Source organism: Leguminivora glycinivorella, chromosome 20 (genome assembly GCF_023078275.1).
Source record: "Leguminivora glycinivorella isolate SPB_JAAS2020 chromosome 20, LegGlyc_1.1, whole genome shotgun sequence".
In the NCBI taxonomy this organism is placed as follows: domain Eukaryota; kingdom Metazoa; phylum Arthropoda; class Insecta; order Lepidoptera; family Tortricidae; genus Leguminivora; species Leguminivora glycinivorella.
The window spans coordinates 1,136,478-1,149,639 of record NC_062990.1 but is presented as its reverse complement, the minus strand read 5'-3'; the positions used below and the strand labels follow the sequence as shown (position 1 = coordinate 1,149,639).

Genomic DNA, 13,162 nt, shown 5'->3' with positions numbered 1-13,162 from the left:
CTTCTCATATACCTTATCACATCCATTATATAAACTGAGACAGATGTTAAAATACTTAACTTTTTAAAGTGCTCATAGAAACTTCTAACCAACTGCCTCAATCCTGTACTATATGTATAGTGCACCTATGTAAGTCAAATATTAGATTTAGATACGATAAAAATTGAATATACGGCCGTCGCTTATAAAGAATAGTGACACAACTCAAAATGAAATGCTACTGCACATTATCACAGATTAGAGAGAGAGAGAGAGAGATAAGTGACTAACGTTAACATTATATTCTAACTCTTACCGGTAAGATTAAAATTCGAATGGCATTTCATTTTGAGTTTCGCCACTATTCTTGATAACCGACGCCCTGTCAAAAAGGCATTACTTATTATTAATTGTTATAAGAAACGTCACTGTTGATACCGAGTGATTCACAGCAATGATATCTTAAATACCCAGTAGTAGGTTCTTGATTCTTAGAAGTATTGATCGAATATGTACGATAGCCTAGATTCTTCTGTTTATTTTGTGTATCGTGTGAATCGTGTCGTGAGACTCGTGACGATAAATCGTGTCGTTGTCGTGGGCGATAAAAAGCTCGGAATGAGTTGCTGTCTTTAATTTGTTTGTGGAACTGATAAAACACGAGGGTTATTTCGCGAGTAGTTTTACTTCGTTTGGAAATTAGAATTAATTGAATGACAATTTAGTTTCAAGCGTTTGGGAAATGAAGAGTAATTGACAGAATTTGGAGTAGTATTTACAAATAGTTTATTTTAATAAAACGTAATCTTGGAAAATTCTCGTACTTGAACGACCTTAATTTTTAATGACCAAGATTTGCGTAGTCAATTCACAGGCTAAAGGAAAAATGAAATTGGAAAAAAGGTTAAACATTGAATAATTAAAGCAAAACTGAATTCTACTTACAATTTTATAATCAACATATCTGTTAAAGAAGCGGCCAAGAGGCTCATAAATATCTGAACATGTCATTTATTTTGTTATAAGGTGCTGGAGTGACAAAGATAGGTCTGGCTAGCCAAATATTGTTGACAGATATTTCCTTGTGGTATCACCAATTGTCTATGGTTTAAAAAAAAGGCTAAAAGTCTGCTGTCAATTTATGTCACTTATTCAAATTGTTCGCGGGTTATTAAGGGTAAATCTTAAATATTATAACAATGACGATACCAAGCGAGTTCCGCAATTTGCTGTTTAAGCTAATAAATAATTACAACCAAGAGCGAAGTCGACGTGAAGCGGCATATAATGAAAAACTGCAATGTTTACAAGTCGTAAACAATATAGTAGGTTGGTGCTCTATTAATATTTTGATACTTTAAGTACTACTTCTAACATTTGCCTATAACTTTGATTAAGTATGTGAATATAATAAAACTTAAATCTCATAAACAGGAAAAGAGTGTAAAGACAAGGAAAAACTCGAAGCTCTGGAAAGCATTAATAAAATAAAAATATTGGAACGTAACGACTTACTTACGAAAAACCAATATTTAGAAGAAATCAGTGAAGTGACTGGTCAGTAGTAATTTGATATAAAAATATAAAAAATAAAATAAATAATATAATTTAGCCTATATACGTTCCACTGCTGGGCACAGGCCTCCTCTCATGTCTGAGAGGGCTCGGGCTATATAGTCTCCACGCTAGCCCAATGCGGGTTGGAGACTTCACATCTTTCGGCCTCTGTCTTGCCTGTGAGCAAACAAGCAAATGCAAATGTTGTAAGTTGGAGTTGAAATTTGGCATAGTAGTCTAATTTAAACTGTGGTGAGACATACTAACAGGCACTTTTAATTTTTTCATCCATACTTGTAATACACGTTAATTATTAATATTTAAATGCCAATAACCATCGTCAAACTTTTAGGTTAATACGTCAAATGCTAACAGATTTTGTCAAATTTCTGTACATATATTAGCAATTTCTATTGATTTTCAATATAAGTGTGCACAGAAAACAAAAATATTTTCTAGTATCAAAACTATATCTCCTACTATACCAAATGTGACCAGCCCTAGATTTTTTGAATTTCCCGCCAAAAGTTGGGGCAATATTTCATTAGCCACACTCTATATCTGTGTAGTACTTACTTACTCTATGAACAGACTATTTGAGACTCATTTTCTCATTTTCTTGGCATAACTTGACACGAGAGTCAGAATGCCTCGTCATAATATAATTTTAATAACTACCTACAATACCTACTCCCATAGGAAATTATTTAAGTACTATTTCTATACCTACATATATTTTTCTGGCAGGAAAGTCAAGTTGTTAGTGCTTGACAAAATAAAAACATCGACCATCCTTTTATCGATAAAAAGTCTTACATAAGGTTATTAATTACCCCTAATAATAATTTCTAAAATCGTGAACAATCATGTAAGAAATTATATAAACTATTAAAATATGGTTCGTTTTATTATTATTGTCCATTTATTTTCAAACATGTGACATTTGTATTAAAACATTAATGTTATATACACATGAATTCAAGCCTATATTCCCTAAACGGGGTAGGCAGAGCACATGAAACTACTCAAGATTCAGTGCCACGGCAATAATTAATGACATAATTATAATAATTAATCACATATTATAATGTAAGTTATAATTGAACTAAATGTCGGAAGTAAGTCACTAGTGTCACTTCGTTCGTGCCAGAAAAATATCTAGGTAGGTATAACTATTTCATATTTTTAACAGAAATATTTCTTTTTTTTTTCAGTGTGGTGCCAACGGCGAAGCGGAAAAAAGAATCATCGTTTGCTATAATAGCAGAAACACCCGTCTCCTCCCGGCCCTCCAGCCCCCGGTCACTGCCCATTGAGACCAGGACGGGAAGAGTCTCACCTTTTAAAGGTAAACTAAGTACACTGTACAATATATGTGACGTTATCTGGATAAAGGGACCTTACTGTCAATGGCGCTTACGTCCCGCGGCTTCGTATCTGTACACGAACATCGCTCATAACGCCGTAAACGCCATGGACGCAATAAGGTCTCTTTACCCAGATAATGGCACATTTACATAACGGATTACCTCCGATTCTACCACACATACCTCTGAAAAAGGCGGTTATTTTGGAGTCCCGTGTCTCTCACCGTGTTCTTTCGATCTCACCTTTTAAACGTCTTAAAACTTTTATTTTGTAAGTCACTCTTACTCAGGCTTAGGGACTATCCACACACAGGCGACGCTTACGTCCTTCTATACAAAATGTACTAAGGAGACGTTTGTTAAATTACACTCGGGCGGCGCGGCGCTGACGTTCGTTCCGTTCCGTCCGCGTCTTAAGACATGCGTCGCCTGAGTGTGGGTTGCCGCTTTACTGGGGACGCTATTGCACAACACCCTGCATTTTATGATTAAGCACTGAGACTTGGCACAGGTTGTTCCTTGGGTGGCCCTGAGTAGATAAAGATCGGGAGGCATCGAGAGCCCCCCTTAATTTAGGAGGGAAGAGGGGGGGAAGGCTGGCGCCGCCGCGCTTCCTTTGAAACCATATTTCTCTAAAACTATACAAAATAGGGCATGCGATATATCATTTTCGGATAAATAAAGGACGAGGAATTCATTTTTGGAACAAAAAAAAATGTATTTTAGAACAAAAATACAAAATAAAATGGGAAAATCTGAAAACGAGATTTTTTTTTATACATATTATTGCACGTTTTATGAAAACTGTAATGGTTTTTTCTAAATAAAAAATATTATTTAATAGCTACATTTATCTAGTTTTAGAAAATGTATAATTTGTTATATAAATATATTATAGAACGAGTGATAAAAAATAATTTACATCGCCCGATAGGGTGATTTGAATGCTCATTTCAATAAGTTTTGTCAATGATTTCAGGTATAATCACTATTTTTAACACACGAAAGCCGTAATCATTGTAGTTTATGGCTATTTAGTGATTAATGTACTTAAAATAAAAAAAAATACAAAAATTTTAAAAAATATTAAAAATGTGATATTTTTTTTTTACATTATCCTATTTTTTTCTTTCTACAGAATATATATCTAAAAGCAATAAATATTAATAAAAATCCACATTTATACAGTTTATAAAAATATATAGTTTGTTATATAAATATATTACGAAACGCGAGATAAAAAATAATGAAAATTAAAATTTTAATGTTCGGGTCAGCTTGCACTATTCGATGAGGTGAGGTAAAGGTACTACCCGCTATGCAGTGGAGTTCGTCTAGTAATACAGAAATATATTTATTCTAATAATGTTTACACATGTAGGTATATCACGACATTCACGACCCAGTACAGAAAATTGTAAAACTCCTATAATATAGTTTATTTTGATTGTAAAATAAAATTGCATGTGACTTATATTGCAAAAAAAAATGTCTTAATCACGTTCTCCTCTCCTAAAGCAGTTCTGCATGCATAGGCTTGAAGATTTTTTAGTTTACTAGCAGAATTTAGTTACTTCCTTTGGGCCCCCTTAAATCGGTTATCTATCTATCTATAGCAGCCTCTAAAGCGCCCGTCTTCGGACATAGGCCTCCTCTCCATTCCTCCACGCTTGTCGGTCCATTGCCATCCGCATCCAGTTATCGCCAGCTAGTTGGCAGATGTCGTCTCTCCATCTAAGGGGGGGGCTTGCCGCGACCGCGGGTGTTAGCGGGCTTCCACACCATAGTTCGTCTCGCCCAGCGACTATGGTCCATCCAATAAATCGGTTATATGGTCGGTATTATGGTAAATCGGTTATACCCATCCATAAAAGATAAAATAAAAATCGTCATATTCTTCCTTTCAGTATCAATGATAGTTATTAATAGTACCATAAAAAATAAACTAGATTCGTATTAGCATTAAACATTAATGATTTTTGAACTAAGAAATTGCTTTTGTACAAAGGAGAACCTCAAAAAATGGTCTGACGAAAACATTTGTATCGGGGCTAGTACTCAAGGCTCTCAAAAAGTGTAGCTATTTTGAGTTATTCAAATAAAACAACATGAATAGTCTGAATTTAATTATGTATATATCACAACATCCACTGCATAAGCACATCAGCTCCGAACATTTAATTTAAAAAGTCTTTTTTTACGGTTGCACCTTACGCAGCACTGTTTTTTATTACACCTGCATCCGACAATTTCGAGGCATGTTTCTGCAGCAACAGGCAACGTTGCGGGCAAGTAGGCTCCCAAATCCCAATTGTTACAGACTTTCGTCCAGCCACAAGTAGCAAATAATAGCAAATTTAGAATTGGGTTTAGTTGACCCCATAAATGGACACCTTGATATACCTATAACCCTTACAAAAATGGTCCAAGGCAGCTTTTTTCGGTGAAATGCTGTTAATTTGGCGGTCTTTTTTGGTTAATAACTATTTTCGGCACTCGTTAACCAAAGTACAGGACGCAGATCTGGAATAATAAATATGTCAAGTAAGAATTATCCATAAATTATGCAAATACTACTATTTCACAAGATGTATTAGGATCAGATGTATATATCTGACCTATCATATCAATCGATCATTTCATGTAAAATAAATTAAATTCAGACTATATAGGAGTATGTTGTTTAATTTGAAGTACTCTAAATAACTACACTTTTTGAGAGCTTTGAGTACCTTTACCTCACCTCATCGAATCATACAAGCTGACCCGTACCGTACATCAAGATCGCCCTGCCACGTCACTTTCATTATTTTTTATCTCGCGTTTCGTAATATATTTATGTAACAAACTATATATTTTTATAAACTACATAAATGTGGTTTTTTATTCATATTTATTGCTTTTAGATATATATTGTATAGAAAGAACAAAATAGGATAATGTTATAAAAAAGTTATCACATTTTAATTTTTTTTAATTTTTGTATTTTTTTTTATTTTAAGTACATTAATCACTAAAATAGCCATAAACTACAATGATTACGGCTTTGGTGTGTTAAAAATAGTGATTATACCTGAAATCATTGACAAAACTTATTGAAATGAGCATTCAAATCACCCTATCGGGCGATGTAAATTATTTTTTATCACTCGTCCTATAATATATGTCTATAACAAATTATACATTTTCTAAAACTAGATAAATGTAGCTATTAAATAATATTTTTTATTTAGAAAAAACCATTACAGTTTTCATAAAATGTGCAATAATATGTGTAAAAAAAAAAACTCGTTTTCAGATTTTCCCATTTTATTTTGTATTTTTGTTCTAAAATACATTTTTTTTCTTCCAAAAATGAATTCCTCGTCCTTCGTTTATCCGAAAATGATATATCGCATGCCCAATTTTGTATAGTTTTAGAGAAATATGGTTTCAAAGGAAGCGCGAAGGCGCCAGCCTTCCCCCCCACCTCCCTCCTAAATTAAGGGGGGCTCTCGATGCCTCCCGATCTTTATCTACTCAAGGCCACCCAATGAACAACTGTGCCAAGTCTCAGTGCTTAATCATAAAATGCAGGGTTCCCATACAAGACATAGCAATAGCGTCCCCAGTACTTGGGAAGGTACTGCAAAATTGGAGTTCAAATAGTTCAATGATATTCTTAAATATCTGGATATTTGTACACGAATAAACATAAATCTTAATCAATGTGGATTATGGATGTTTTTTTTGGTATGTGCTAAGAGAATTTAGAGGCAAACCTCTATCCTGTCCTCTCCATTTATCTTGACGCCGGGATGTCCCTCCGGGAACCTGGGGGAATGTAGATGTTCTAAATTTATATGCATTAGCGTATGTACTTTTCATGTATGTATGTATATATTCAGAGAACACCGTTTATCAGTACAAAAATTTGTTTCTTCCCAGGCCGAGGCTTCAGAGAGGAGACGTCCCGCCACACCACCCCGCGCACGTCCGCGGCCAACTCCCGCGCCCCCTCCCCCGCGCGCCGCGCGCGCTCCCTCCCCCGCCCCGCCAACATGGCCGCCGCCGTCGCCCCGCCCCCCCTCAGCCGCCCGCACTCCCCTCGCAACTTCCTCAAAGAAAACATAGAAGAAGTCAGAGAACTTAGCGAGCTCAACAGAGAAAAACATGAAGCTGAAGCGGAACAAAAGAGGATAGAAGAAGAAGCGGCGATACTCAAAGAAATGGGAATCTTAGACAAAAATGCAAGCGCTGAAGTTATCAAAAGCGTTGTTGGGTCTAGAACTACTTCCAGATGCAGTTCACCGAATAAAATTAACTTGAAGAGCAGATCGAGCTCTCCGGTTGCTATTCTTCATTATGAGAACATACCTGCTGATAGTAAAGAGTTTGTTAACGGCACTGATGGGCTTGCTAAACCTGTGACACATATGTCGAGAAGGACAGTGTCGCGGTCGCAGCCGCAGTCCAACAATGGGTCCCCTCAGCATTCTAAGATCCCTAAGAGACAAAGCTCTGTGTCACCTAAAAGAGTGACCGTGCGCGATTTCTCAAACTCAAGGAAACCTGTTGAAAGTACTTTGAACAGGAGTCAGAGGTATATGTCAAACAGTACAAGTAGTATACACGAGACGATAAGGATTGGTGGAGGCGCTCATGATAAAAGGAACATGAGCAAGAGCACTCATCATTTGAATGTAACCCCAACAGTTAAAGGAAAGCCACCGATTTCCCCCGGAAGGGGAGGACCACCTCCTTCAAACCGACTTATCAATGCTAAGAGATTGTCGCCCATCGTTGGGACTCCCAACAAAAGCCCCACGGAAGACCTGAAGCCAAGCTCTGCCAAAACGCCAAAACCTTCCCCTTTAGCCAAGAAACCAATTAAAACTGCCGGTAATACGCCTGCTACGTCTAGATTGAATTCTAGACAGCCCAGCAGAACTGTAAGCAGAGACCCCAGCCCGGAGAAAAGGCGACTCACCAAAGTCTCCATTTCCTCTAGACCACCCTCCAGGCCAGCTCAGACTAAACCAGTGAATAGGACATCGAGCACACGATTGACGCAGAAACCTAATGTGACCAAACCTGAAGTAAAAAAACCTATAAACAGGACAAGCAGTATGAAAAGTTTAGTCAGAACACCAAGTACAAAAACACTAAATGAGAAACCTCCCTTGGTTAAAAGGGAAAGTAAAAAAGATATCAAACCCAAAGCTCAATCGACTCCAAAACTAAATGAAGTTGGTATAAAGAAAGACCCAGTGAGAGAAGAAACACTACGAAGTGCAAAAAGAGAACCAGCGAAAGTTGAAAAAGCTAAATCAGCTAACAAAGAGAAATTAAAAGAGAAGGTGGATGAAACTAAAGTTGAACAAGCCGTAGCAAATACTTCGATGGAAAAAGATGACGTTAAGTGTCAAGACAATGAAACGCAATATGACAAGGTTGTGAATGAAAATGGTGAAATTGTACTTTTAACGAAAAAGAGCGTGATTTCAATGACAACAGCGGCTATAACTGCTCAGCCATTAGATGTTGTCACAAAAGTCACAAACCAATTACCTGCTGCTTTCGAAAAAGCTAGAGAAAAAGGTATTTTCGAAAGGCACAGTTCAAAAGACTCACTAGCACCTAAAGATGAAGACAAAGAAAGGGAGAAAGAAAAAGACATCGCTGAAGAAAGCAAAATTACTGAAGATAAGCCTGAAGAGAAAAAGGCATCAAAGCCAGCTAAACCTGAGAAGAGTTCAAATTACATGGATGATAGTATCAAATTAAAACCTCTACTGCCACCTTATTCTAACCCTCAAGTGGAACGAGTGAGACAAAAGATAGATAACATCCTTAAAACACCAGAAGTTTCCACTGAAAATATACTAACCGCTGTTGCACTCGCTGAAAAAGAAGATAAAAGCAAGGCTAAGAACATCGCTGATAAAACAAAAGAAGAAATCAAAGAAGCTAAAACCGACATCGCAACTAAAGCGGCAAATGCTAAAGACGAAATTGTTAAAGAAACTGACAAAGCAGTTACAGAGATTCGTTCAGAAGCGAGTAAAATTGTAGACAGTATTATAACACCAGTTGAAGAGCCTAAAGTCACAGAAAAGGTTGAAGAAGCCAAAAAGACAATAGAACCTATAGTAATGGTTGTAAATGAGAAGAAACCGGTTAACGAGGTTGTTGAAACTATGAGCGGTACGCTAGTTAAAGGGGAACCAGAAGTGGAAGTGCAGAGTTCTAACTTGTCTTCTCCGGGGGTGAACAAGATGGCGGTGCAAAACAAGATGGCCGACGGAAACGATTCGGACAAGTCGACGCACAGCAACGGCGGGTGAGTTGATTTGCTTATTTCGTGTGCTTTAGAATTCTTTATGGTTACCTCTGCTCTGCACAAACTAGGCGAGAGATTTGATATGTTGGAATTACCAAGCTTTTTCATTGCTAATACCATGCAAAACTTTGAATGGTAGGTAGAGCTAACTCTAGCTAGCTTGGCCCGACTTTATAGAGTATATATAGAGTTCAGTATAATAATTGTATTACGCGAAATGGCGCGTATGTCTAAAGTGCGACATCGGTTAATATCAAATCTTAATCTAAGAGTTTTAAGTCTGGTAGGTAAAAGGCCCCTTGTGAAATTATCTTCTAAATGTAACATTTTAGGACTATTGCAACCCGCTACGCGTGAATCTTTCTCACTTGATGGTCTCATCTCATCGGAAGATCAGCGCTGGAAGTCACCAGCAACACGCTGAGATGAGGCCATTTCGTGGCACTTCATTACTTTCTGTCTTGTTGTTATTATGTGTTCTTTGTCTTGTCTGTGTTCACGAATAAATGTTTATTCTATTCTATTCTATTCTATTCTACGTTCAAAGAATGGTCACCAAACTTTAAAATACGGTAGTTGTAACATTTTTCGTTTAAAAAGACTCATTTAGGTCACCAGACACAAAACCCCGGTTGACCTTGATAGAAAATCTATATTTCTCGTAGATTTTTGCCCCAAGTGAAATATATGCTATTGCATTATGTGCCCTACTTGACAGATTTCCTTAAGGATGTTACCTAATTCCTCTGAGGATAGCCCTCGTAATCTATAAATTAACCAATCACATTTTAATTCGTACCAAACACTATTACGAGTACATAACACGGAAATCAACCATAAGCTAAATACAATTCCACATTTTATTGCGCAAAAACTTTCTTCCTCTAGAGTGTTTTCTCTATGCCTATTAAGTTAGTGAAAATGCCCCAGAGACTGCGGTCTATTGTCTGTGGGCTATCGTTTTCATCAACTTAAAGACGAGTACATAATAAAGACATTACTTTTATACAATTAGGTCCTAGTGTACAAAACTTATGATTATGAAACGCCATCAGACTCGCTTTTCTACACGGTCCTAAAGTTCTGTCACTGGCACATTCTTTTTAAAGTTTGAACATGATTTTAAGAAAATGTTATCGCGTTCCATTTTTGAATTTTTAACAATTATTTTAAATCAAACAATTGATAGTAATTTTCCGTGATATCTGACGATGGAGTGGACATTGAAAGAAAATCGAAAAGCTGTTCTCTAGCGTTCTACCGCTGTGGGCACTCGCTATACCTAACCTAACGCTTAGGTTGGAGTACAGCGTTAATGATAGGAACGAGTACGTATATAAAATATTATATTGTAAGTAAATTATTTTTTTAGGGTCCAAAGAAGGTAAGTTTTTGATTCTTCCTTAATTACTTCCTTCCTACGTTTTATTTTTAATTATACTTCAGTGACAAACAAGCATGGAACGTAAATAGTATTTGTAGCCTCTCTCTGATGGTAAACAGTAACTGTTAGCCTATAGGTTGACGACCGGTCTGGCTCAGTCGGTAGTGACTCTGCCTGCTAAGCCGCGGCCCTGGGTTCGAACCCCGGTAAGGGCATTTATTTGTGTGATGAGCACAGATATTTGTTCCTGAGTCATGGATGTTTTCTATGTATTTATCTATTTAAGTATGTATCCCATAGTGCAAGCTATGCTTAGTTTGGGGCTAGGTTGATCTGTGTAAGGTGTCCCCAATATTTATTTTATATAGGTGCCAGTAACTCCAATGATGTATTGTATGAGCAGCATTGCCGACTCTTCTCAAGTAATCTGTACGTAGATGGATAGACAATCTTTATTATTAACCGGTCTCTGGTAAAGGAATTACGCTGTTTGTCTGTGGTTGCGCTCGGGTGCAGGTGGAAAAGATACTTAAATTGTTTGTTCATAGCAGGTGCAATGTAAGGCAAGGGCTTACTGTCAAATTAAAATGTAGAGTTCTGCCGGCGTAGCCGAAATGACAATCGGTTGAAAAGAGAATCGCCATACTGAATAACCTAACCACAAAATTAAAATTTGGAAAAAAACCCCCGACCGCGACATATTGGACCGATTTTCATGAAACATGGCAAAAACACTAACGACTAACTCAGCTTTCAAACAAAAAAACTACATCGAAATCGGTTCATCAGTTCGGGAGCTACGATGCCACAGACAGACACACACACAGACAGACAGACAAACAGACAGACACGTCAAACTTATAATACCCCGTCGTTTTTGCGTCGGGGGTTAAAAACGTCGTGCGATACACGTGCGACTGTGTAAGAATATGAACCATAATGTCAATATTTAAGAAGAGAAATAATGACTACGTTTATATGTAACTAGAAGCGAGTGCCACCTTTTATAGTACATTAAGATACACGTGCGAAAAGGAAATTCGTAACTCGTCTCGACTTAGAACACTCCCTTCGGTTCCTCCCTCCCCGTCGAAATGAGTGGCGATAAATTAAAACACGACCGAAACGTATGTTTTATTTAAATCAACACGAGTTACGAATTTCGCACTTTAAGTGCGGACAAAAAGCACCACCTGGAGGCCGATTTTTGAATCTCGGCCATTCGATTTCGTGAAATTCGTTCAATAATATCTCCACTACTAGTGAATTAACTTCTACTAATAGAATCGAAAACGAGTGGTCATTGCCACTAGTTTTAAAATTACCAGCCGTCCTTTTTCAAAAATAGCATTACGTCGTTTTCCATAGACTTTCGAACGGCGAATTCGTACGTTCGAAATTCAAAAATCGATCCCCTGTGCTGAAATAGTACATTACATCAGAGGCCGGGAAAATGAGGCCTCGTATCCCTATCCGGCCTCGCTCGCACGCTCGCTCGGCCGTATATACCCACTTGGCCGGAAATCCGTTTTCACGCCGAGGCATGTATAGTGCTTTTCTCAAACATACAATGAAATAAAATAAAAAATGCTCTAAAGGACAATATTTTATAAAAAAAAGTTACTTTGCAGGCCTAGGCCTAAAAAATAATATGAAATCCCTTTACAGTCCTCTCGAGTTGTTGCGCCCAAAAAGCGATACTTCCCAGCCCATTTTAAGGAACGTAAAGACAATATTTCATTGCATGTTTGAGAAAAATATATTTTTCACACATTCGATACCTAAGTTAGGACTGTGTTTGTACGAAGAAGCGGGCGTTCCCTTTCTTGCTGTTAGTCGGGGGCAGTGCCGTGACCGCAACGCATTTACATATCGGCCTCCTCGCCAGGGCTGACGCATCATTTGTAAAACACTTGGTACATATACCGGTACCTCTACCACAAGTTCATGACACGGTCTCCTACTCATAGAGGTTCCTGCTGCATGCTGGTAAGTCCGTTTTCACATTATCTGATCCGATATCGGATGTCGGAAGGATTTCAAATGCAAAAATCAAAGATGGCGGCTTAAATGTATGGGATATCGGTCCTTTATCCGATATCGGATCGGATAATGTGAAATCGCACTGAGGCAGTCAGAGCCCAAAAAGTGTGCGGCTGGGTTGGCAACGCGCATATTGTTAATCGCTGGAGTCCATTGGTTACAGAAACTAGTTACAGTCACAAATATCTGACGATATAAGTAGATTCGACTAAATACAGAAACGGTCCTTCGAGCCGTATAATTACTGTTAACTCACTAAGGCCCACGTGCACCAACCACTTAACTCAGGCTTAGTGGGCTGTCAACTGTCAAATTCCATATAAAATAGGGTTAACCCACTATTTTCATTGGTGGAAGTGGCCCTAAACTATTAAAATAACTCCCTCATTATTGTTCTAAATGAGTAAATTATTTGAAACTAAATTTCCAATTACTGCTGCCTAATTTCCTCATACCGATTACTCGCAATGTAAAGGATCTATTCACATTAACAAGGAAACTATCGATCCA

General features: G+C 37.5%; 1 protein-coding gene across 1 annotated transcript in view; it reads left to right on the top strand.

The window, feature by feature from the left end:
• LOC125237030 (protein stum) overlaps positions 1-13,162 on the top strand; it is a 76,580-nt gene that overhangs the window by 44,097 nt on the left and 19,321 nt on the right. Inside the window, exons 2-3 of the mRNA XM_048143952.1 lie at positions 2,751-2,884; positions 6,831-9,225. Of these exons, the coding sequence (XP_047999909.1) occupies positions 2,751-2,884; positions 6,831-9,225 (2,529 nt within the window). The remainder of the gene's footprint in view (positions 1-2,750; positions 2,885-6,830; positions 9,226-13,162) is intronic.